This window comes from Rhamphochromis longiceps, linkage group LG3 (assembly GCF_057381845.1).
Source record: "Rhamphochromis longiceps isolate RC_006_pf linkage group LG3, R_longiceps_female_GT1.1, whole genome shotgun sequence".
NCBI classification, from domain to species: domain Eukaryota; kingdom Metazoa; phylum Chordata; class Actinopteri; order Cichliformes; family Cichlidae; genus Rhamphochromis; species Rhamphochromis longiceps.
Window position 1 is genome coordinate 48,346,163 of NC_140559.1, and position 25,646 is coordinate 48,371,808.

Genomic DNA, 25,646 nt, shown 5'->3' on the forward strand with positions numbered 1-25,646 from the left:
GTGTTTTTTTTCCTGTTTTATTTCTCCTCACCTTTACTACTGGCTTTGAAGCGATGTCGCTGGAATATAAAACAAGTGTGGGTGAAACAGATGCGAATGAGAAAATGCTGCACTGACAGGCCTGTTTGAGGAGGTCTTTAAGAAAAAACCCCCCAACTTTTTCTACCCGTTGCCCCACTTGCTTTCATTTTCACCTTTAACCCTTGAAATCCCCCCCTCCCCCCCCTCCCTTTCTATCTTCTTCTCCTTTTTCAGCTTTTACTCCCTTCTCTGCCTGTCTCACACTAAACTCTTACATGCTTGTTCTCACTCCTGCATTGCCCGTATTTGGGCAAAGGGGAGCCGAATGATGAACTCTACAATGAAAGTGCGTCCAGCCTCCAATCGCCCTCCGCCTCCCCCTTCCCGCTCTGTCGCAATGGTTTTATAAACAGGAGAGAGGGAGAGGGAGGCAGAGAGGTAGGGGGTGGGGTATGCTAAGATGTTAAAATATATATATATATATATATAAAAACATGTCTTTGTCACTCAGACAGAAATGCCAACTCAGTTTTCTGCCTTAAACCATGTTTCTTTCTTTTGTTCTGTCTCCTTGTCTCCCCAGCCAGTGGGGTTTGTCAGTTTTGACAGTCGATCAGAGGCGGAGGCTGCTAAGAATGCCTTGAACGTAAGTGTCATGCCCTCGTTGTGCTCCAGCTCAGCTCTAGTGTTTCTCATGAAATCTCATCTTTTTTTTTTTTTACTGCCTTTAGTGCAAATGTATTTGAAAGCGGGGGAAAAGCGTTTTCTATCACATGAGGAAAAAGCTGAAAAGTGAAGCAGCGAAGGCAAATATATCACAGCTGCTCTAAAATAGCGTGTGTCTGAATGTTTCTGTTTGAGTAAATAAAGTCTTTTTTTTTTTTTACTTTAAGCTCTGCGAGAGATCCTGCAAGGTCAGAAGAAAATTAGCTGTTCTTCCACATAAAAATAGAAGATATTGATCTAGGGTTTAATTTTAATCTCTCGTATTTCAGAATGTGGCTCAGTAGAAAGCCTTGATGAGGCAGACTCTAACACAAAACAGAGCTCATCTTCTCACGCGGTTTTTATTCGACTCTCTTGAAACAAAGTGTAGACGGACGGTAATGAACGCCGCCTGTCTCCTACACCTTTGTTTTTCCATTGTTGTTTTTGTCTTCACCATGCACCGCCCTCCTCCGATTGCCTCTTAAGTTTTTGTTGATGTCTTTATCAAGGCAGCGGATCACTTTAACGGCCCTCCTCTTAAGTGGGACCGTGACAGCGCGAGCGGTGTGTCAGCTTTCTCAGATGTCGAGATATCGGTGCTCGTCAAAGGTAGAGCAGAGAGTTGAACAAAGGATAAAAATTATCATCTTATTATGAGCCAACAACAGCGAGACTGTTTCCGTAGAAGGGCTCAGTGGGGCTGAGAATTCAACGCTGCTCTTGTTTTTCAGGGAAAGCTACATCCCGGGGGGTCATATGGAGATAAGCCAGATTCTGCAAACATCCATCTGCATATTGAAATATGGGCAAGACGCAGAAAACTGTGGGAGAATTTGGGGATTTGTTTCCTATCATAGTAGCTCTCTTATATTCCCTCCAAGCTGTGAGCCTCGAAAACAAAAAACTGAATTACCTCCAACAGTCAGAATCAAAGCTCTACATGGAGAAGGTGCTATAAAAAGACATTTCGAGGTAGATATTCCAACACATTTCAAGCAGAGGTGTGCTCGGGCCTCATTATTGCCATGTAGCTTATTACACCTCTGCAGCCTCTACTGGCAGAAGCCGCGAGTGCGCTGAGCCGAGGCAATCCCAGTTAATTCCCTCCCCTTCATGAGAAGAGTCATCCCTCGCTTGTTTCAGCCTTGCTTCGCCCGAGCCTGCAGGGATGAGTGCAAGTTCTCGTTTGCTGCCGAGAACTTGCACTCCTGGCTGCTTTTCTCCTCCGCTGATCTGACCTTCGTGCTTTTCTGTATCGTTTACAGGCAATCAAATGAGGTTAATTTCAGGGCGTTTATAGTTCCTGGTAAAAATGTGTCCAAGCGGAGTAAATGAATAGCAACTTTGACGATGCCACATTCCTGTTGTTTTTTTAATCCCCATATGTGGAGATGTTTGATGAAGATCTGATGGCAGGGCAGCTTTTTCCTTTGGCCTGTCGTGAGCAGTGGCATCTCAAGAATTCGCCAAAATGTTTGGCTCACTCTAAGCGGTGATGCCTGACGTATGTCAGGGTATTTGATGTCATGGTATTAAATTACACTGCATTCAGTGGGGAACAGAGTGAGGGCCTTGTGGCTTGTCTGCTTGTGTTGTAAATGACATCATGCGCCAGCCAGGTTTGTGTCATCAAGTTCTGATTTCCCATTGCATGTGTCGCTCAGAATAAGCAGCTTCAAAGGCTAAACAAATGAAAACGCTCTCGTCACGCCAAGATTTCAGCAGTAAATTGTACTGTACAAAGTGACAATTCCAGATCAAGCTAAACAACAGATAACAAGACAGGAAGTGCAGCAATGGAAACTGTACGCGTTATCTAATAAGTTCTGTGGGCTAAATTAGTCTGCTTCGTCACTACTTAAAGGCACAAGGCGGCACGTCTGTCAGTCGCTCCCTATTATTTATAACATCATCGCTTCACTGATGAGCAGACTTATTTATTTGGTCAGCCTCTTTAATGCACGGTTGCCAAACCAAGGTATTAGCTGTTGCATTTTTAACATCATAAAGCGTCATCATATGCTGATCATGCGCTAATTTCACTTCACTAAACCTTCCAGGAAAGCAAAAGACAGATAAGAACGTTATAAACAGCTTGTCTGTGCTTATATTTCGACTGGGAGCAGTATGTGAGGAAAAAAACATTTTAAATATGTAAACGGTCGAAATTTAAGATAAGTTGAAACCAAATGCAAGAACTGAAATATCCATGGTTCCAGTATTCTGTCTGTGCCACAACAACCTGTCTACTATTCAACAACATGCATGTAGAAGTTATAGTAGCTGTGAAAATGAACTTGATTTAATCACAACAATAAATCTGATTATATGCAGTTGTGTTGAGGAAATATTATTCCTCAACACAACTGCATATAATAATGAAAACATAATTCAAGCACCCCTGAATATCAGATATGGCAGAACTCAGATTTTGATTAATGCAGCAGTCCCCGATCTTTTCTGCGCCACGGACCAGTTTAATGTCAGACAGTAGTCAGACAGTATTTTCACGGAGCGGCCTTTGAGGTGTCGTGAATAAATACAACAGAATAAAATTATACTGCCAAGACAAAAACTTTGGTATTTTATAAATATAATAATAAACGCGAATTCACTGTGTAATTGTTTAACTTTATTAGCAGCGTCCTCCTGAAATACGCCAAAAACATTGAGAGTAACATCCTCCTCTCTGCCCCTTAATGCGCTCTGGTCGCTTTGATAACGTGTAAATATTTCTTTCAAAATAAGACACACAACTACAACACCCAGGGAAACAGAGTTAACGATAAAAACCCTGAAAACCATAAATTTCACACCGGAGACTCAACTTTTGCGACGCGGTACCAAACGACTCATGGACCGGTCCGTGGCCCGGGGGTTGGGGATGAATGACTCATGACACCTGCTTTCAGTGCTAAGACATGGATACAATCTCACGGCTAAAATGCTTCATATTTCCTTTTTAAAGACTTGTCCATATGCATTACCCCTGTCAGTGTGCTCCCTCAGTTCTGACTCACCTGTCCTAAAAGCTTTCCACTAAACAATATTTGTGCTAACATATCTGTCTCATTAATCTCAGGGGGTACGATTTGACCCAGAGATTCCCCAGACTCTGCGGCTGGAGTTCGCCAAGGCCAACACCAAGATGGCCAAAAACAAGCTGGTTGGCACTCCCAACCCCCCTCCTTCCCAGCAGAGCCCCGGGCCACAGTTCATAAGCAGAGACCCATGTGAGTACGCCGACTGTTTACCCGCCTGTCGCTGAGTTTGTCTTACTTTTACATATTGTCCGTCTGCATTGCTACTTCCTCTGGCTGTACTGGACTGGACAGCTGTTTCCTTTTAGGATATTATTTTGTAATCGAGGTGCTTTTCTGTGCTGTTGTTGTAAATGTGCATGAAAAGGAGACTGTTGAGTCTGCTGCAGGTCTCTTTCATTGAATGCTGTTTTGTTTGCCCCTAAATTAAACATTTACGTATTTGTCCCTCTGTGAAACGTTAATTTTGTGCGGGCGTGTAATGCTGTTTGTCGTTGTGATGTGTTAACTGATGATGTTAGACTAGTGATTCATTAACAGAGCATGTTTCAGCTTTAACCGTTTACTCTAATAACTTGGACTCAAGGTCTTCAAGTACAATGTGTGTATAATAATTTGCTAATGCGACTTTCCACCTTTTTTTTTTTCTTTTTTCTTGTGGTTAAATATTTTTCCAAGAGTTAAGGATTTTGAAAGAATCAGCTATTGATAGTTTAAACATAGGCCAGCTGTGGTAGTACATTCTTCCTGTATGACCAAGCTGCTTTTATCTTAGATCGTTTTATTTTTTTATAGCCGGGGAAAGGGTGTGTGCATGAGGCCCCGGAGGAAAATGGAAGGAAACGATTAATGAAACCGTGACGTAATCACTAGGAGAGAAATTGCTGTCATTTCCTGATAAGAGATGTTTAAACCAGCCATCTTTGTGATCATGCTTGGATAAATGGTTACCAGGAGACATGGAGAGCACAGGGAATGCTCCTCGAGATTATCTGCTAATTATCCAATGAGCTGCTGTGTTTTTTTCCCTGCATTTTTAAATGCTCACCCGCTCTGTACGACTCAGCACCGTCTCCTAACTCATGCACCGATGCTCGTTTTTCACAGTCACTTTGCACTTGATTTAGCAAGTAAATCATGATGTCTGACATTGTTTCCTCTCAACCTCTCCTAAAGTATGAAATCTAATCATGTAGTGTCAATGACCGTTCTCAGATACTGTCAAGGTTTTTGCATAATACATGTGCATTTTGAATTAATAAAATTTCCCCTTGAAATTTTTAATTTGTGAAACTAAAGGTCCTGCATTTCAGAAGCGACTAGATAATAACATTAGTGGCTGATGGACATCAGTTTTCCTGGCTAAAGCGATGGCAGGTCCAACTATCTATATATGAAGCTAATGAAGCTAATATTAGTTCACTGCATTGGTTAAAAGAAACATCTTTAGACCATACTGGTTCTGTAAAAGGCATTTTAAATATTTACATGATGATTTATAGTAAAGACATTTTTCTAAATACTAAGGCTAAAAATCTCTGGGTTAAAATTTCATAATCAAACAGTGTAACCCATATGGAAAAGACATATATATAAATCTTATAACGTTTGTATCTGTCTTGTGTGAAACTTGTATAAAAAGCATACAAGAGTGAAAACAGATATAAGATCCCCAGAAAAATTATATAAATGAAACTTGTATTTTTTGGATACTTACTAAAAAATATATGAAAGTGGCCACTTTCATTAGTAAATCATATAAGCCTTATATGATTCAAGTAGGTAGGCCACATCTGATGCAAGTCTTTTATAAGTTTTTTCTGTTTCTTTTCCATATGGGAAGCTAAGGCTACGTTCACAATAATGTTGTAAGCTAAGCAAGGCTTTCATAGGTACTGTTGGCTTGGGATGATAAAGCAGAAACTTCATCAAGTTCAGCAACAAGCTAATACTAGCTATAGCAAATAAATACTGTATTTATTATGAACAGCTAATATTAGCTGTAGCAATTAGCTATAGCTAATAAATGCAGTATTTATTAGCTGTTAGCTTTTCTAGCTAATTGCTTGTTCACGATGCTTGAGTTAAGAGGATCATCATAGTTCTGTCTAAAACATAACTATATTTCAGAGATGAGCAGCCTCTTAACTCATGTAAATTATCCTTTTGCCTCAAGCGTCTTAACGATGTGTTTTACAATCACTGGAACCAGACTCGTTGCTATAATATGGAAACACTCGTATGTAGGAACATGTAAATGAAGTTTAGTGGTGGCTGATAGTATTGGGTTTTCTAGCTGCCTCTGATAGCCTTGAGCATTTTAAGCAATGCTGGGTTAGACATGTAGGTAGTAAAGCTAACAGCTAATTGCTGTTAGCTTTTAGCTTTCCTCAAAGCTAACGTTAGCTTTGACGAGAGAAACATTTTTTCTATTACGGAAAAATGAATGGATCATTCTTACTCCAGCCTGAAGCAAACCACAAAAACACTCAAAGTTATGTAGACAGTCTCTGTCTCGTGACAGTAGTTAAGCTGCAAGTTTAGAAAATAAATCTTTCTCGGCTGTATTGACATGAAATAAACACAGATGTTACTAATGTCAGTAATGAGGGCATTGTTCTGTTTATGTACGCAGCCTTAATTACAGTGAGTAGTAACACCTGTGTTTCTTCAGGAGGTATTAATCAAAAAGAGAAAATAAAATCATTTTGTGAAAAGCCTGACCACCTCATCATAATTAGATCATGAACAAAAAAGTAAACTATTATTCTCATGTATTTTGAAGTTATTCGATGCCTGAATGATGCTTAAACACAAAAGCTTTATGTAGCCTTTAACAGCAGCCTTTAACATACAATATTGTAGATATATGTAATGTGATTGCAGTTACGATTATTGTAACAGTATTTACCAACCATATTACATCAAAGTACCCACTGTGAAGAAGGTCTGTTGTGTAGAACGGCATTTGGGCTAGTTTTATTTGGGTAGTTATTTTAAAACTTATCTAAATGAACTCAAATTTCAGAAGTTTTACTCCTACCTCTAAAAAAACCCTTTTTTTGAGTATCTCTGTCTGTCTCCCAGTCTCTGGTTTAAACAAGAGGAAGCGACTTCAGACAACTGACATTCCCCCAGCACCCACCTTCACAATCACCACCATCACCGCCACCTCCACCCTGTCTCTCTAGCCACCCCACCCATCCACTTGCCACTCTCCTCACTCCACTCCTCCTCTTCTTCTTTCCACAGATGAGCTCACAGTGCCTGCTCTCTATCCCAGCAGCCCAGACGTGTGGGCCTCATACCCGCTGTACCCGGCGGAGCTGTCGCCGGCCCTTCCACCCGCTTTCACCTACCCCTCCTCGCTCCACGCTCAGGTAAACCCACCTCCCCTCCCCCACCGCCACCGCCGCCTCAGTCACCTAGCCCACCTCACAAAGACCTGCTGCCGTCAGCCCTGTTATCACTCTCTGCTTCATCCCACAGGTGCACCTCAGAGCACACATGACCCATTGTCACTGTTAAACACAGTCATGTTTAAATCAAATGTCTATCTATTTTTGGGGCTGGGGAGTTATTTTCCTTACAGACAAGGAAATGTATACCCAGCATCACTCAGTTTCATCAGTGTAAACAAGCTGCTTCTCTATAAAAGCATCTAAATACACATTTTCTTTGGCTGCAGGTTTTCATGTTGACTTTTATTGAAACACTTTCAAGTGCAAACATATATATAACTATTGCCGCTGATACTGATCAGTCATGTTCATCTGCTGCACCAGTAGCACAGTGAAGGCAGAATTTTGGTATAATTTAATTGTTACATTGGTGCTGAAATTAGTGAGTTTATAAATAATTGAATTGTCAGTCCATTTTCACCAACCCTTCTCAGCGGAGCTGTTACCCGATCCCAGCACCTTCCAGAAATCGAAGTAAACTTAGCTGTTCACCTCACTCTCAAACTGCATGTCACATAATGGAGCCTGTGGTTTGGGCTGAGTTTTAGGAGGTCCAAGCAGGAAAAATAACTCTTCCACAAATTCCAAATGATACTTTTTTAAATCAGTAAAAAATAAATTCCTCAAACTGAAACTGATTTGTCCTGTTTTGCTTTTTATTTTAGACTAAAATCCTGAATGTATCCATGCATGGATACATTTACATCCACATATAATTTAGAATCACCACTTAACCCACTGTGTAAGTCTTTGGACTGTGTGACAACCTCCACACAGAAAGTACATGCAAACTCCACACAGAGAGGTCACAGCTGGCTTCAAATTAGACACCTTCTTGCAATGAGATGACAGTGATACCATTGCACCACCAGGTAGTATGAAATAAAGAATTCAACACCAAGATAATGTTAAAAATGGCATCACAGAACACAGTTTTCAGATCTTGTAGCTGCTTAATCTGCACAGCTAAAATCTGCAGCTGTACAAAGGGTTTGGATCATTTTACCTCCATCTACCTCATTAATTATAGCAAATCCTTCTTTTCCAACCAGCCATGATCCAGTTTATTGAGGTCTTCTAATCTGCGCAGCTCTGCTGTGAGTTCATGTTAAAGTTCATTATCGATCTCTTGAAATTCTTCTCATGAAGAGCGTTTGATGCAGGCAGGCCCTCATGCAGTCTTAATGCCACGCATACAGTATGTACAGTTTTGAATGCAAGCTCTCACTGCTCACTTTGCAGTGTTTCAAACTCAATGTGTTATACAGTCATGTGGTGTTGCTTTTCTCTGCTCGAGGGAAAATTGAGCATTTCCACTTATAATATAGATACTAAGGTTATTTAAGTATAAAGGCCTCCGGGCGAAAACACTAGCTGAAGCTCAGATGATGTCAGCATTTGAAATGAATGCAAGAATCTGCCTAGCTGGCATTTTCCCACATGCATCGAGTATATTCACACCAGTGGCAGCTGATAACTGAAAAAACGAGGACGGACGAGAAAATCAATTCATGTTATGTTATAATAGTTAGTATATTTCCATTTTCTCGTGGTGAAGCAGTAAAACAGTGCCTGTGCTCTGGATGGGAATGATGTATGTATTCTTTGAAGCCTGCCAGCTTTGGTCATTTTGAAGAAACTGGCCCTTTAAATGGACCAGAGGGACAGACAGCAGTGCGCATTTCTGTGAAGCCCACAATAATAATACACCAAAATAATTAGTTAACTAATTACCAGCCTACATATTGCCATGTTTTCATAGTTACTGATGTTTAGAGCGGTCAAACTTGTGCACATTAGTGATACCGTGATCACTACCGCAGATACCGACCTTGAGCTAAACGGGAAAACTGGAAAAATAATAAGTACGACAAGAAAGATGTTTTTGATTTTAGTGAGTCAGTTTATTCCAAACCATTTAAGCAATGAGGGCTAAAGCTGTGCCATCACTGCAGAGCTCTCTACCCTTTGCCCAACGGGATCCAGTCACTCCAGTCCAAATCTATTTCCTATGCTAGTCCTTCATGGTTGCCTTAATGTTACCACTGGCTAGTGCAAGTAGCTAGCTACTGCTTGATTTTTAAAAAGAGAAATGAAATGGGGAAAATTCTATATGTCCTGCACTTTTTTCAAAAGACCCAAATCAAATGTCACGAAGTTAATCACGTTTGTACAATATAGTGGAAGAGATCTGACGAGTGGAAGAACACAGTGTCAGTGTTTTACTGTGGATGTTCTGGCTGAGGTTGTCCTCCTTTAGAGCATCATGCTACGTGTTCTGCTCACTAACAGAGTAGTAGGAACGAAGCCAAAGTGTATTAAATTAATGGAAGAGGTCCCGCCCTGAGGACGTCAGACTCAGTGGCGAACTGAGGCTATAATTCAGGCTGGGACATCATCTCTCAGACTACTCTGTACATGCAAACCATCAGACTGCTAATTCTGCTGCCTTACCCTGGCTGCTGTTTAAGGAAAAACAATATGTGGCTATCAGAAATCACATCTAGCCAAAAGAATTCTCTTTAATCTTATTATTGTGATGTTTAATGAGATTTCGAAAATAAATAAATAAAACTACTTATGTCAATTAATTAAATGTTTTAATTGCAAGTAAATTACAGCTGAAATATGAGTGTAATGAGTGGAGATAATCAATAACCACAACAGTAAAGACGCTAGACGAAAATAACAATGAGTACGATATTATGAGTAAGAACGAGCCATTGTAATACTTTTTAAACACAGAGGGAGATACTCTATTCAAACAATTTTAAAACTGAGGCATCAAACAAAAGTACAAAAAAACTTCACACACATTCACTGAGACTGATCTTGAGCTACAGCAGTGTAGCTTCTGCTCCCAGCTGGCAGCATTAGCCACTTTTAGCTGCATCACTTTTTTTTTATTCAATTCAATTCAGTATTATTTATATAGTGCCAAATCACAACAACAGTCACTCCAAGGCACTTTATATTGTAAACACAATAAAACAGAGAAAACCACAACAATCGGCTGACTCCCTTTGAGCAAGCACTTGGCAACAGTGGGAAGGAAAAACTCCCTTTTAACAGGAAGAAACCTTTGGCAGAACCAGCTTGCAGAGAGCGACAGAAACTGCGAATACTCATTTAAATGCATCTTTTTTGTGTGCATCTGCTTACCTGAGATGGCACACATCGAGTCGTATATTCATGTCAGGCCAGTTGACTGACCCCAACGACCCCACACTGACTGACCCTCTGCCTCTTCCCTGCAGATCTCACTTTTGAGACGATCTGTATTTGTATAATTTTAAATACTATGATCTCCTGCTTGTCTCTCAAAAGAAACAGAGGGCGAGCAGTCTCCTCTGCGGCCACGACTGAGCCGCCCTTCACGCACACATTCTGACACGTGCAAAGTGATCGTTGCCGTGTGATGTTGCGAGATGGTCAATCTACTTTCTGTTAACATGAGCTCACCTTTTAGGCTCCACAGTTTTATGTTAATATGTGATTATGTGTGTTTAGATTCGTTGGCTCCCGCCTGCAGATGGAACTCCTCAGGGATGGAAGTCCAGGCAGTTCTGCTGAAGTATGTGTGAGTAACAGCACACACATGCACACACACAAACACACACTCACACACTCGTACGCACACATAGCTCCCTGCCCTGCTGCGTCAAAGAAGTGTACATACTCTGGTGTGAAACCTCTTTTGTAAATGTTATGACACTTTGCATAAACAGGAGTAGAGTTATCTTAAACACATGCCAGGAATATCACGGGGTGTAACTTCACGCGTGTTTACCTCTTTTGGCCCTCAAACCTCACAAAACGTCCATCCTGCTAACTGCCAAACTAACCGGCTAATTAGTCACGTTTCCTCTAGTAGACGTCAAAAACATATATACTAATTGCTAACAAAAGTACAGCCTGTGGTTCGATGAAACCACACACGCTCCTCACACATGATCATAGGAGATGAAAGGTGCGATCTAAAGGGGAACTCCATTATTTTCCCCACTCTGGTCACAAGGTACAGAGGGTCGACTTTTCCCATTGATGTTATGGTTGATCTCAGGCATCAAAAGCAGCAAGTCAAACAGAATATACAATGAGTGCCAATGCCAACGTTTAATAAATCAGACCGAGAAGAGGTTTGCAAATATGACTAAAATGCTAATGCTAGCTGCTTTGAAAGGCAACACAGCTGCAGGGAAAGTCACTCAGTTCTTTCACTACTCGCACTACAGTTTTGAGACATTTAACCTGGCTATTTCTGTTCTGTGCTGCTTTTTACATCAGCTCTACTCCAGCCAAAGTTCAGAAGAAAATGTACAAGATTTAAACCGTTAATTTGAAAAGTAAAGTCAAGTGCTCAAATTGTCTCGACCAAAGCTGCTAAGCTATTTTTTCTAAGCTATTTCAAAGTTGTCCATTCACAGTGGGAATAAAGCTCTGAAAACCTTAAAATGCATTGACAGACGAATCCTTTAAAACTTTAAAGTAAAGCCCCTACAATAATATAAAGGAAATCCCAAAAATCAGACAACCCCTACGAGGAAGCGCTTTGGTGACAGTGGAGATGAAAAACTCTTTTTTTTAGCAGGAAGAAATCTTTTTTTTCTTCCCCTGGTCACTGCAGATGGCTGCACCTCCCTGAGCCAGGTTCTGCTGGAGACTTCTTCCTGTTATAAAGGAGTTTATCCTTCCCACTGTTGCCAAAGTGCTTGTTCATAGGTGGTCATATGATTGTTGGAGTTCTCTGTTTTCTCTGCATCAGTAGTATCTTTACCTTAAAATATAAAGCACCTTGATTTGGCACTACATAAATAACACTGAATTGAGTTGAACTGGTCTCTGTCTTTGAAGCAGCCACACAGTTGGATTTTGTTTGTGTTTCATCCTTAGTTAATGAGGATCAATTTTTTTACAATTTCAGGACAAGCATCAGGTTTCTGCAGTGAAATAGTTCTAAGATATGATTACATGTGCTCAGTCGTTTTTCTATGGAGGATCAGAGGAAATTAGACCTGCCTAGCGGAAAGACGGCTGATATTTATTATACTTGTGTGTGAGGGAAAGTTTATTATTATGCACCCGCTCTTGCATTGCTATAATAAACACGGAATATTGTTGTGTAATGTTGTTAGTTATATAGCACAGATATTAGGTGCTGTTTGTCATTTTGTCAAACCCTGGCAGGATGAAATACATTTTTTAATTTAAAACCCTGTTTTTGGCATTTCTGCATTCTGACAAAGTGCACAGTGGAGAAGCATAAAAAAGATGGGGCCGAGGGAGACGGAGGACGTGATCCAAAAGGTCGTAAATGGGAAATATTCACCCAGAACCACTGAGGTACCTGGGTACTGCTGGAAGGGCCGTTTTTATGAATCTTTATTAGAAACTGATTAGCGTGGGATCTTTATTTCAAATAAATTACAGATGACTTAATTTTAGTGGAGCGGCAGACGGTACACAGGGCCGATGGCTTCTAATAAGTGCTTTGATAAGTACATGAGTCAGCTATAACCACGCATGAGCAATGCAGCACGTGCGCTTTGCTTGGGGGTTCAGACAAACTGAACGCTGTTGTGCTTGCAGAAAAACAAAACCACAAAGCAAAACAAATCCCCTGCTAGTCTGTGTATCTCTGTTGGCTCTGACTCTGTGTGTGTGCATGTGGCGCCAGTCGCACTGTCACCAGTACCCTCCCTTCAGTCTCAGGACAGGAAGAAACATGTTGCCCCAACCCCACAGGGAGTCAGCAGGGAGTGGGTGGGTGGTGATGGAGGTGCTAGTGTGGAGCCTAACATTCATCAAGCTGTTGATTGGTGCTACTCCTCCATCACCTCCTTCGAAGCCTACATCATAGCTTACATGTCCGTTTCTTGACATGTAAACATGCTGTGTGAGGAAAACGAGCCATTTGAGTAATTTGGATGTTTCTATGACTCCTTCTCTGCCTGCGGTGGGTGGGGGGTGGGTGGGGTGTACAAAAGAGGAAGGAGGGAGGGGCTTGGAGGAAATAATTACTTCTCTATCAAACCAGAAGGAAGTCGTTTGGCTGGTCAGGCTGCCCCAGTGGATATTAGGCCCTGAGTGAAACAACAACGACCCCACATCCGGCTCACGGTGGAGGGCAAAGTGCAGCCGAGACATCCAGTCAGAATATTGTTATAATTACAGGTGACTGGTGCAGGAGCACACAAATTATGCAGTGTGCAGCATTACTACATGTTCAAACATAAAGCTTCAGACAGACGAGCACACACGGTATGCAAACAAAAGAAAAGCTTCGGTTCATCAACATTACAGAAGACAGCTCACGCTTACTTGCATCTATTCACGCCGATACTTTTTTGATTTACTTGCCTCGGCTTTAAGGGGATTTGTTTTTGTTTCTTTCACTCCAATTATATTGCTTCCAATATTGCCTGAATGCTTCTAAATAAACACTTTAACATCCTCCTAGAATCACTAAACACAAATTTTTACGTGGGACCTCTAAAGGTTTCTTTCCCTCGATCCTCAATCTGGTTTCTAGAAAGACAAGCTTTCCTAAACACAATCCTAAACCATAGGTGGGGAAGCAAGAATATATATTATATACAGGTGTATTGCAGCATAATGCAAGCTACAGTATTAATTAAAATGATAGAAGAGATGATTTTACAGTGGACAAAAGCAGTCTCATAAATAAATCTATTAAGAGTAGCTTATGTTACACATGTGCTACTTGTGTTCAAAGTAGAGCTGCAGGGATATTACTGATGCTCTAAAACACATCTCCCCAGTAACCATGTTGCCATAGTAAAACTGAATGACACTTATGTAGCTCAGTGTCTGCCTTGTTGAGTTAACCTTACTACTGAAGGCTGCCCCTGACATTTTGCATCTTAGCAAACAAACAGTTAATCCATACAAGTGTCTTTAGGCCTTCGTCGCATTTCAAATAAATGCAGTCGACTTGCACTCGATGTCTCGAAGCTGGCTGTGATGAGGGTATAACTGATTTGTGCAATGTAATCTGCTGGGCAGAATACTTGTGAAATATTTTTAGCTGCATGACTACAAGAATAAACTTGAACAGAGGTTAGGGAAAGAAGGCGTCTGTGTTGCACCACTGTTGTGCAATCTGTCTGATATTGTCTTTACAAAAACAGCAGAAAGGACAAGATTTGTGAATTTGTTGCTAAAGCTAACTGGGTAAACTTGAGAGATGCACGCTCACAAAAGCCCGCAGCTCTGCGGTTCAGAGAGGCCTGTGGTCGGTCGCTACTTGTCGACGAACGGAGACCACTCACTGTCTGAGTATGCGACTTAGGAAGCGTAACTGCAGGCCTGAATGTGCATGTGTGAACAGCTGGAAGTGAGGTAGCATTCAGGCGTGACTGGTAATGAGTTGTCCCAATCACCTGGCTTCCTGCCTCTCTAGGAAAGTGCTGTTTAACAAAACAACAACTTTATTTACAGCACCTCATGCAAGTTTAAGCAGCTACTGGTTTTTATTAGAGGCTTTAAGTTTTTGTTCTTGTGATCCCCCCAGGAGGCTTTGTCTGGTCAGTCGTCTGGCTGTTTGAGAACCTGAACTATATTTGACATTCGTGCTCTGGTCTTAGGTTCCAAAGACAACCTAATAGTGGACATTAATGCCCAGTGAACTGGAGGGAAAGGTAATCCGGATTTTCCATCTGACAAGACATGGTGAGGAAGTGTAGGGGGGTGTAAAACCCCTATCATGCATGCCTGTGTGTGACCCTGAAAGAGACAAATGTGCGTGTGTATGCAGCCTGGCTGCCTGCCTTCAGGAGCTTTTTTGGCCAATAGCCTGACAAAACCCATGGTTCCTGCACAATGTTGCACTAACTCCCACTGGAGGAGAGCTGAGGGCCAGCTGGGGCCCTTTCTAATAAGGAAGTGGGACTTTATTCTTCCACCCCCTGCTGACAGATGCACACACGCACACACACAAACACACACAGTGTATAGTACAGTGTAGCTGCACTGTGGCACCAGCTTGTAGGAGCTGGATACATGTCAGCAGCTGCATTCATCACCACCCAGCTCCAGCAGTTATTGCTGGTATGTGAGAAACACAGCCAGGGCCTAAAGGCTTTTCCCCGGATTAAAGGGGTTTCAGACGGCGATCTTTTTCATGGCCACGCTGCGCAGGTAGAGATCTTAAAGGACCACAGGGGTGTGTTTGAAGTTTTAGCTCGATATTAGATATATTTTACAGTTTTTTGTTGTTGCTGTTGCTTTTTCATCATTTTTTCACAAAAACTGACATCAAGCCTGAGTTCATTTTGTAAACTGTAGATTTTTTTGACCCCTTTAAAGGCAGATTAGGAATCCGAGGGACATTTTTGGGAGGTTTTTTTCATCTGAAACCCAAAGTTTACAAAGACATGTTGAAAGAGAAATTTTACAGACATAAAAAGAAAGAACAAAAAGGTCCTCTCTTCTTCATTTGCAGCACCGTGTCAGTGATAACACCGGGACGAACATTTGCGACACGAAACCTGGTTGAAAATTTTGGGAAAAAAAGGAAACAACCCACACATTCACGAGAAACCGAGTCACCTCCCACACTCAGAACTGCTTGTTTACTTATCTCACATCATGCGCCCAGGCCGAGTTATTGGATGTAACACATTAAGCCGACAAATCACTAAACCTTTCCCTAATCCGCACAGACATGTTCAATGATCAACCCAATCTTTAACCTTGGTGTCTCAGCCAGAACAAATAGGGTGCTCTGGAAGTATGCGTCGCATCAGTTTAGCCAAGCGGCTGTATAACGCATCGATTGCCTCATCCCTGATTGAACACGCAATGGGGCATTAGCTAGGCCAGCCATCCCCCTTCAAAAACGCACTGTTCTCTGAACAGGGAACACTTCCTAAGCCACCTCTCTTCTTTCCCTGCAACAGTCTATCCAGCTCCTTCTTTCTCTTAAGGTCATGTTTGGATTAGTAATTGTTTATTGTTCCACCGAGTCCCCCCAAACTCAAATTCCTATTTTTGGTGATCCATCTGGTGTGGGAGCTTGCATGGTTGACCTTTCTCTTTGAAGTGTGGAGGTTGGGGGTTTGTGGAAGATCATGTCAGGCAGACATCCTGTGACAATGCAAAACTTTGAGCTTGAAAGACTTCTGAATGGACATGATATTACAATAATAGTTCACAAATAAAACTGTGTAATACACGTCCTGACAAAACTGCTGGACAATGGGCTTCTGTATGTGGCTCGAGTCTTGACTTAAGATGTCTTCTGCTGCTTGGTTTCGTCTCTTTTGAGCTACTGATTTTAAAGAAACAAGATACACTATTGATTTTTCCTCTGTAACAAAGAAATTAGTTACACTGCTGCTTAGATCACTGTCGTGTTACTCCACAACATTGCCTAGGATACATTTCCACATAAGTGCCAGGTTATGACACAGCATTAAGCCTTTCATGTGCACACATACCGGCATAAATCCCTGATTTAATGTGTAGAGCAGACATATCCAATCCAATCCAACTTTATTTATATAGCACATTTAAAAACAACAAAGTTGACCAAAGTGCTTTCCAATAATAAAACAGAGATAGCAGTTAAACCCATACTTTAAGCATACAATGAAATCAATAAACAAAACAAATATATAATTGAAAAAGAAGATAAAAAATAAATCAACATGAGTAGAATAAACAATAAGATATACAATGAATAAAATTAACAAAGTAAAAAGATTAAGAATGACCAACAGCTGACTAAAAACTGACTACAAACTGGCTCTGATAACACTCCTAGAAGGCCTTTGAAAAAAAGTGTGTTTTTAAAAGTGATTTAAACATTTCAAGTGTTGGGGCCAGCCTAATATGGAGGGGCAGTTTGTTCCATAGTTTGGGGGCCACAACAGCGAAAGCTCGGTCTCCTCGGTGTTTAAGTCTCGACATGGGGACAACAAGGAGTGACTGGTCAGATGATCTGAGAGACCTTTGTGGAGTGTATTGGTGTAAAAGGTCTGACAGGTAAGACGGAGCCAGGCCATTTAAAACTTTAAAAGCAAGCAATAAAATTTTAAAATGAATTCTAAAATGGACAGGCAACCAGTGTAAGGAGGCAAGAACAGGGGTAATGTGCTCACGTTTGCGTGTCCCTGTCAACAGGCGAGCAGCAGCATTCTGGACCATTTGCAAGCGTGATAGTGAAGCCTGATCAATACCAATATAAAGTCCATTACAGTAATCAAGGCGAGTGGTCACAAATGCGTGCAAAACTCTCTCCAAGTCACAAAAAGAAATAAAAGGTTTTACTTTAGAGAGCTGCCTCAACTGAAAAAAGCTTTTTCTCACCACTGTATTTACTTGTTTGTCCATTTTAAGAGCTGTGTCAAATTTTACTCCAAGGTTGGTGACAATTGATTTGACACACGATGTAAGAGGACCCAAGTCAGATGGAGGGACACCAGGTCCATTCGGCCCAAATATAATGACTTCAGTCTTCTTTTCGTTAAAATTTAAAAAATTCAGAGCCAACCATGCTCTGATATCCTTAAGACATTCTAAAATAGGCCTGAGGGGGTTAAGGTCATTGTGTTTCATCGGTAGATAAATTTGACAGTCATCTGCATAAAAATGAAATGAGACTTTATGTTTTTTAATAATATGGCCAAGGGGAAGTAAATAAATACTAAAAAGAAGGGGCCCAAGGATGGATCCTTGAGGTACACCACATGGGAGGGGGGCGGAAGATGAATGAAATTTACCAAGTGAGACTGAAAAACTTCTATCAGAGAGGTATGATTTAAACCACTCCAAGGCAGTGCCTCTAATTCCAACATGATGTGCTAGACGATAAATCAAAATATTGTGATCTACTGTATCAAAAGCTGCTGTGAGATCCAAAAGCACAAGTAAGACAGACTTCCCAGAGTCAGCAGTTAGTAAGATATCATTAAAAACTCTCAAAAGTGCAGTCTCTGTGCTGTGAAGTGCTTTAAAACCAGATTGAAATACCTCAAAAATGTTTTGACTCTCTAAAAAAGTCTGCAGCTGTGAGCACACTTCTTTTTCTAAAATTTTAGAAACAAAAGGCAGCTTTGAAATAGGTCTGAAATTACTCAACAAAGAGGCATCCAAGCCAGGGCGTTTCAGCAGAGGCTGGACCACTGCCTGTTTAAAAATTGCAGGTACATGGCCTAAAGTCAGGCTGCTGTTTATAAGCCTTTGAATATAAGGTCCAATAGTGCCCCAAACTTCTTTAAAAAAGCGAGGGGGAAGAACATCACTGGGAGAGCCAGACTTGATTTGGGTGACAATTTTACCCAGTTTAAATAGAGACACAGGTTCAAAATGGCTAAAAATTGCTAAAGGCGTAAAAATAACAGAAGGGTCATAAGAAGGGAGTAAAATATGTGCTCTAATAGATAAAATCTTCTCCACAAAGAATTTTAAAAAAGCTTCACAAGTTTCAGCAGAAGCTTCTATACAGTAGGATTGGGGAGGGTTAAGAACAGAGCTTAAAATACTAAATAAGACACGGGGCTTATGGCAGTTGTCATTAATAACACCTGCAAAATAGGCGGATTTCTGGTTCTTGACAATTTTCTGATATCTATGCCAGCTATCTCTTAAGATATCATAAGACACTTGTAGCTTGTCTTTTTCCCATTTGCATTCTGCTTTTCTGCACTCTCTTCGAGCAGCCCGAGTGATGTCGTTCAGCCACGGCTCAGACTTCAATTTAGGCCGCCTGACCTTCAGAGGAGCAACAGTATCCAGAATGCTTTGACAAGTAGATAAGAATTTTGCAGTCAGCACCTCAGTGTCGGCACAGACTGAGAGCTCTGAGTCAACATTTAAGGCCTTATTAAAGGCGGTAGAGAACTGGACGGCACTTGATGGTTTAAACATGCGAGAAGCAGTAGGAGGGCCACAGGTAGTGATATTACAGGGAAGAGAAGTTTCAAACAATACAGGCATATGATCAGAAAAGACGACATCATAAATTTGAAGATTATAAACAGGTAAACCATAAGACAAAACCAGATCCAGAGTGTGTCCATATTTATGAGTGGGACCAGTGACAGACTGCAAAACATTAAAAGCATCAAGTAGGTTTAAAAAGTCCTTTGCCAATGGTTTAGTAGGACAACACACATGAATATTCATATCACCCAAGATTAAAACCTTGTCATACTTTGGCATTATTTCAGCCAAGAACTCAGAGAAGTCATTAACAAAGTTCCTATTATATTTTGGTGGACGGTAGATCACCGCACAAAGAACAGGATGACTGCTACCAAGCTCAAACATATTCAGTTCAAAACTGGAGAAAGTGACAGGTGATAGTGGGGTTTTTTGGTTTTTTTGTGTTGTTATTTTAGCGTCAACACAGGAAAACCAGCCAGAAAGGATGTTACACAGAAGTCACTATAGTAGTATAACATAGGCAAGATTTCCTTTACTATGTCTGAACCAGTGCATATCTCTGTATTTGTTTAAAATCAGTCTTTCAGATTGATATACATATATAAGTCTTGAGTCACCCCTCACTTCTTTATATTTTGCCAGGATAATTGAAAACAGGCACAGAAATTTGCACAAATACGTGCAAAAATACATGGAAATACAGTATATAAGGAAAAAACAGTGACAAGCTTGAAATTCAATAATTGGTATGACCACCTTTATTCTTCAACACAGTCTGAACTATCTTAGAAAAGCTTTTTAAAATTTTCTTTAAGTAGTCTTCAGGAATAGTTCTCCAGGCTTCTTGAAGAACATTCAAAGCTCTTCTTTAGACGTCGGCTACCTTTTGTTCTGTTTCCTATCACGATGATCCCACACTGCTTCGAGGCCAGTCCTTGACTGATACTGTGTCATTGTGTGTTTTTCCATCTAGGTATGTTTCTGTAAAAGTGTGTTTGAGATGCTGAAAAATGAAGAAATAACTATTTTATACCCTTCAAAATTATTATCTTTGACATTTTTGTAGATTTATTTAAATAAATGAGAACAAGTTATGTAGACAAAACTCTAGTTCATCCCTTGATTTTTGTGCCTTTTCTATGTTTGATAGGTCAGTGTTACATGGATATGCAAATAAACGAAATGGTCAAGAACTGGACTAAATGAGTGAAACAGCAGCCAGTGTTCAAAGAAAAACTTTGAAATACTTTCAGAAAGCTTGGAGAACTATTGCACAAGACCACTTTAAAAATGACTAGAAAGTCTTGTTCCTCAGACGTAAAATATAGAGAAATTATGGGAGGCTCAAGACTTTTGCACCACACTGTACAATCAGCTTAATTATCGCTCTGGATCCAGGGGTCTTTTGATACCTGCTCTGTAATATTGTGTATTGTGTTGCCTTTACAGGCAATCGGAAAGAATGGATCTCGTTCCTGGGCATGGGTCCCTTTACTGTCAGAAATGATTTCCCCTTTGTGCAACAAATTCTAAGTAATGTCCACCACGTAATCACCACCATTCGAAAGTTGTTGACTTCTCTGCCATTTTTGTCTTCGCTCCATGAGGTTAGACAGTTGTGTTTATCTTTTTTCTCTCTTTTGCAAATAAATAGAGAATTTGTGTAGTGAAAGTAACAAAATCATGCGATTAACAACTTTGTAACTTTGTAAAACTGACACTAATAAGCTGCTGCGTTGCCCTTCAAACATATACCAGTGTGTTCAATGCAGCTGAACTTTGTCATACCAGTAATCGAAGAGCTTGAGAACATTTAAAAATCATACATTTTTGTTGAAATAAAACCAAAATTCACTCCTCTGAAACATCATCAAAAGGATTTATTCCAACTGTCTCCTTTTGTGTGCTCAGGTTCCTGATGTGTGATGGTGGCCGTGGCCGGCTGTGACGGGCGTTGCCGATTGCCTCTCGTGTCCTATTAGAAACCAGGAGGACCGACCTAACTCCAGCTGCTGGAGCAGCGCACCGTCGGTGAGTTCTACGTCTCGGAACGTCACAACCGTTGATCCCAACAGGCGAGGACAAAAGGTGTAGATCGCACCTCGTCGCCCGTGTAGCGGGCCCCTGCAGGGGAGAGGGGGGATTTTGAAAGTGTAGATTTGCAGGAAAAGGTGTGAAAGTCCTTTTTTTAAAAATAAAAAATACAAATTTGAGAGACAGCATCAGTCAAAAACATCCACTTGAATGAAGGAAGCAGCGCCAAACTGTACTGACACCGTGTCGACTTTCATCTGTGCATGTTTGAGATTTGCGAAATGTTTTGAACAAATACACCAGAATTTAAGCGCGAGATAGAGCGCGCGTGCATTGAATGTGGGTGTGGTCTTGGCACTGGATCGGGTGGGGATTTAAAAAAATCTGTGTGACTTTTATGGCTGTTAGTGTTTCCACGTAATCCCCGGTGTTCCCATTATACATTTGCGAACTTCAGCCTCACCCCGCTGTCGTTCTGTCTTTCTCTTTCAGGCAGCAGCAGCCTCATGGGCCTCAGGACATACTAGACCCCAGCCTCCATCACACATCGAGTCCCCCCCCTCCCCGAAAGTCCCTCCAAATCTTTTTTATACTGTTACGTAAATTTACAGGCAGCGCTTGGCTACACCTCCTCTGACACCTCCGTGAAAGGTACCAGGCATGCACAACAAAGGCGTCCGCGCTCTTTGTTTACCGACTGACTGCATCGCCCGCCTAGCTGGTCTCTGCATCCTCTACGTGCGGGTGTAAAGCCGGCCACCTAAAAGGAGTGCAAACGTTGTTTTATGCAGCCACTTTGCAGACGCCCGGAAGTGTGGCTAAAGTGCTACTGAGTAATGTTATTATATGACTATAATTATTACTATTCTGTATATCATTCATATTAATGTTATTATGATTATGAAATTACATGTTGACGCATGACTTTGCAAAAAAAACAAAAAAAATAGAGCGTGAGAGAGAAAACAACGAAAAAACAATGCTGTACATTTTTAGATATTTTAAAGAAATACAAAAAGGTATTTTTGTAATCAAGACGATGTTTGAAACGGTTTTGTTTGGGTTGATTTATGTTGTGCTAAATCTTGTGAGGACGTTTTATACCTTTTCTTTTTTTGTTCCCTTTCTGTTCGGTGCCATTTTAAAACAACAAGTCGCCCTGCTATACCAAAGCAGTCCTGCCAGTTTGCTCTTGTCTCTGCTCCAAAAGGAATTTTGATTCGCTCATATGTGTTGTGTTTTTTGTTTTTTTTGGGGGGGTTTTTGTCCCTCTGTGGCGTCTTTACCCGACGAAACGAAACACAGAAGTCTTTTGTCTGAAGCGATTTTAACGTTGAGTGACAAAACGCACCTGATCCAGCTCGTAGTTTGGCTGTTTGAGGTAATCAGATGTGTGAAAAGAGGCACTGACAGGAAAAAGCCATCGCCGGTGGAAGGTAGCGTGACCCCAATGTCACGTATAGCGTGATGGCAATACGCGGCAAACTGAGCTCTGCTATAATTAGGAAATCGCTCCTTCGCTGTGTAGCAGGAGGACAGCAGCACAGTATAGAGAAACAAGACCAAAGCTTTTTCTTCTTTTTTCTTTTTTTACACTGGAGAGCTATCTAGGCTAGTGGTTATTCCATTTTTGACTACTTTTGTAGTCCTCAGTCTGATTTCTTATGAAGTATGACATTATTTTTGCAGCATGTCCCTTTTGGTGTCACTCCAAAGAGCCACTCTGCATCTGAAAGGATATTCACTTTAAGCGATTTGTGTCTTTTGTCTATTTTTAGGGAGCCGCTGTGATTCAACCTGCTTTTGTAAAGTTTGAATTTACATAATAATGATTGGAGTGAGATGTATAAAAAAAGGAAAAGATAAAACAGTCTTTTGTAATCTTGCAATAACGTCTTTGCTGTATGACATATCATCGAGTGATCATATTTCTGTGACATCTTGACGCCAAAATCTTCATTCGCTAATACGAAACCAGTCTCCGAAGGCCAAGTCGCATTTCACGCTGATGTGACAATCAAACGCCGTAAGGAGACAAGTGTCCCCTGTGATGTTTAGCCCCTCTGTGTACACTTATATCGGACTGGTTGAATCATACAGTAGCCAAGTGTTTGTAATTAATGATAATATGCATCATATCTATTAAATCAGCTGAAGGGTTTTTTTGTTTTGGTTTTTATTTTTGCTTTTACAGACATTTTTAAGCCAAGTGTGGCACTCAGATTTATTAGAACAAGTATTTATACAACGTGCGTGAATGTTATGTGTGTTTTTTAATGGGTGTTGTCTTTTTAAGGTTCATAGAAAACGCCCATCATATAATTCATTGTAAGTATTATTGTAAGTTTAATTGTATTTTCATTTGGTAAGAATTACTAGAGCTTTTTCCTTCGTTTGTATCGGTCTGATTGGAGCATACTGTATGTAACATGTGAATACTGTTTTACCTGCATCATTCACTGTGAAATCCAGAGAAGAAGAAGATATACTCCTCGAACGAATGGGTCTTTTGTGTTTCGCCAGCGGTACCGTACAAAAGTTCCTGAAAAAACGAATAAGACGACTCCTCCCCCTCCTTTTGTCAGTGACAAATCATTTCTTTACTTGTTTTAGTATACCGCGTGTGTAGCTGTGTGTTCAGTGCATGTTCACGGCATGTGTGTGTGCGTGTTCTTTTTCCTTTTTCCTAATGCATACAGTACTGTTGATATTTATGTACTTTAGCCGCTGTAAGGAGAAACTGTATTTCAGTGAATTGCAGAGGTTTGTTTGTTTGAAACAAAAAAAAAGGAGATGATCAAAATGAGACGTTTTTATGAAAATGTTAAATGAAGACATTTCAGGCCATCTGCCATTAAAGATTGACATTATCTGTGCTGTCATGATTACCTTATTTGTTCAGAGTGTGCAAGTTTTCTGAAATGTGAAGACACTGATAAAACTCTGATATATATATATATATATATATATATATATATATATATATATATATATATATATATATATATATATATATATATATATATATATATATATCACTTTGCTAGTACTGGGTTGGACAGATGGGGGTGGCACAGATCGATCAGTGTGCTGGAAACATTCCTCAGAGATTTTTGTCTTTATTCATCCAAGGGGATGAAAGCATCGCACAGTTGCTGCACATCCATGATGAGAATCTCTTGTTCCTCCACATCACAAAGGTGCTCTGTTGGATTGAGATCTGGTGACTGTGGAGGACATTTGAGTGTCATGTTCAAGAAACAAGTTTGAGATGATTTGAGTTTTGTGACATAGTGCGTCATCCTGCTGGAAGGACCCATCAGAAGATGGGTTTGCTGTGGTTATAAAGGGGCAGACCTGGTCAACAACAATACTCAGGCTGGCTGTAGTGTTTCAATGATGCTCAGATGTTACTAAGAGGAAATGCCCCTCAAACCATTGCACCGCTAGCCTGATACAAGACAGAATAGATCCATGCTTTCATGTTTACACCAAATGTGGACCCTACTCTCTGAATGTGGTTCTGAATGTTCATCAATGAGGTATTTTCACCCAGAAAACTGCTAAGTGAGCAGATGGTAGTGTCCGAAAATCCCAGCAGATCTGCTGTTCCTGGATTCAAATTCAGACTAGCATGTCTAGCATCAACAAATCACCTCTCTTCCTCATTCTACTTGGTTTGAACTTCAGGAGGTTGTTTCAACCATGTCTACATCAGTCACTGATTAGCTGATTAGACAGTAGCATTAATGAGCAGTAGAACATTATACCTAATGAAATGGCACAAGAGTATTTTTGATGAGAAAATATGAAATCAAAATTTTTTTGTTTGATTGTTTGCTTTTTGGTCACAGGATAATTATAGCAAACCTAATAACCATTAAGCTAACTGGTTCCTCTTACGTGCTAACAATCTGAGCAGGCTCACTGAAGCGCAGTATCCTGTGAACTTGCCAATGTTTAGTCTTTTAATAACTATGTAAATAACTGGTACTACCTGGGCCTTTATATTACAGGCCATGGTTTACATCATAGGATATTTTTAGACTTCAAGACTGCATTTGGTAATTTTGGCTCCTCTTAGAAGTGGCCTTGTACCCACAGAGAAATCCACCTTTGTATAGTTCCATTTCCTCTTCCATTCTTACACTTTTCATTGGATAATACCTCCCTCGTAATCCCAGTAGACCATCAAAACATGATGTGGGATTCTATAAAATGGTTTGTGTATCAGGAGAGCTGGAAACCTCTCACTGCCCTCTATAAGAATAGCCCGCCTAACCCAGGGGCTGGCTACTCCTGAGACAGAGGCCACAGCCAATTTAGTTTCTCTCTTCACTGTCTCCACTCTCCTGTCAGCTCAGTCACACCAGGTGGCACACAACAGCTTCTCACACGACACACACTCGTCCGTGCCCGGTGGCGTTCACGCAGGGTGTCGGTGCAGAGCAAAGTGAAGGACGAAAATGCT

At 40.8% G+C, this 25,646-nt stretch overlaps 1 protein-coding gene and 1 long non-coding RNA gene across 3 annotated transcripts in view; both read left to right on the forward strand.

The window, feature by feature from the left end:
- Window positions 1–24,045, forward strand: part of LOC146675120 (RNA-binding protein with multiple splicing-like) — a 40,442-nt gene extending 16,397 nt beyond the window's left edge. Inside the window, exons 4-9 of one of the 2 annotated variants that reach the window (XM_085400169.1) lie at window positions 605–667; window positions 3,812–3,962; window positions 7,023–7,150; window positions 10,742–10,811; window positions 21,053–21,172; window positions 21,668–24,045. In XM_085400169.1, coding sequence (XP_085256295.1) covers window positions 605–667; window positions 3,812–3,962; window positions 7,023–7,150; window positions 10,742–10,804 — 405 coding nt within the window. In that variant the 3' untranslated portion in view covers window positions 10,805–10,811; window positions 21,053–21,172; window positions 21,668–24,045. The remainder of the gene's footprint in view (window positions 1–604; window positions 668–3,811; window positions 3,963–7,022; window positions 7,151–10,741; window positions 10,812–21,052; window positions 21,173–21,667) is intronic. The other variant, XM_085400170.1, reaches the window with a different exon arrangement.
- Window positions 1–25,646, forward strand: part of LOC146675116 (uncharacterized) — a 163,069-nt gene that overhangs the window by 119,474 nt on the left and 17,949 nt on the right. The window lies entirely within an intron of this gene.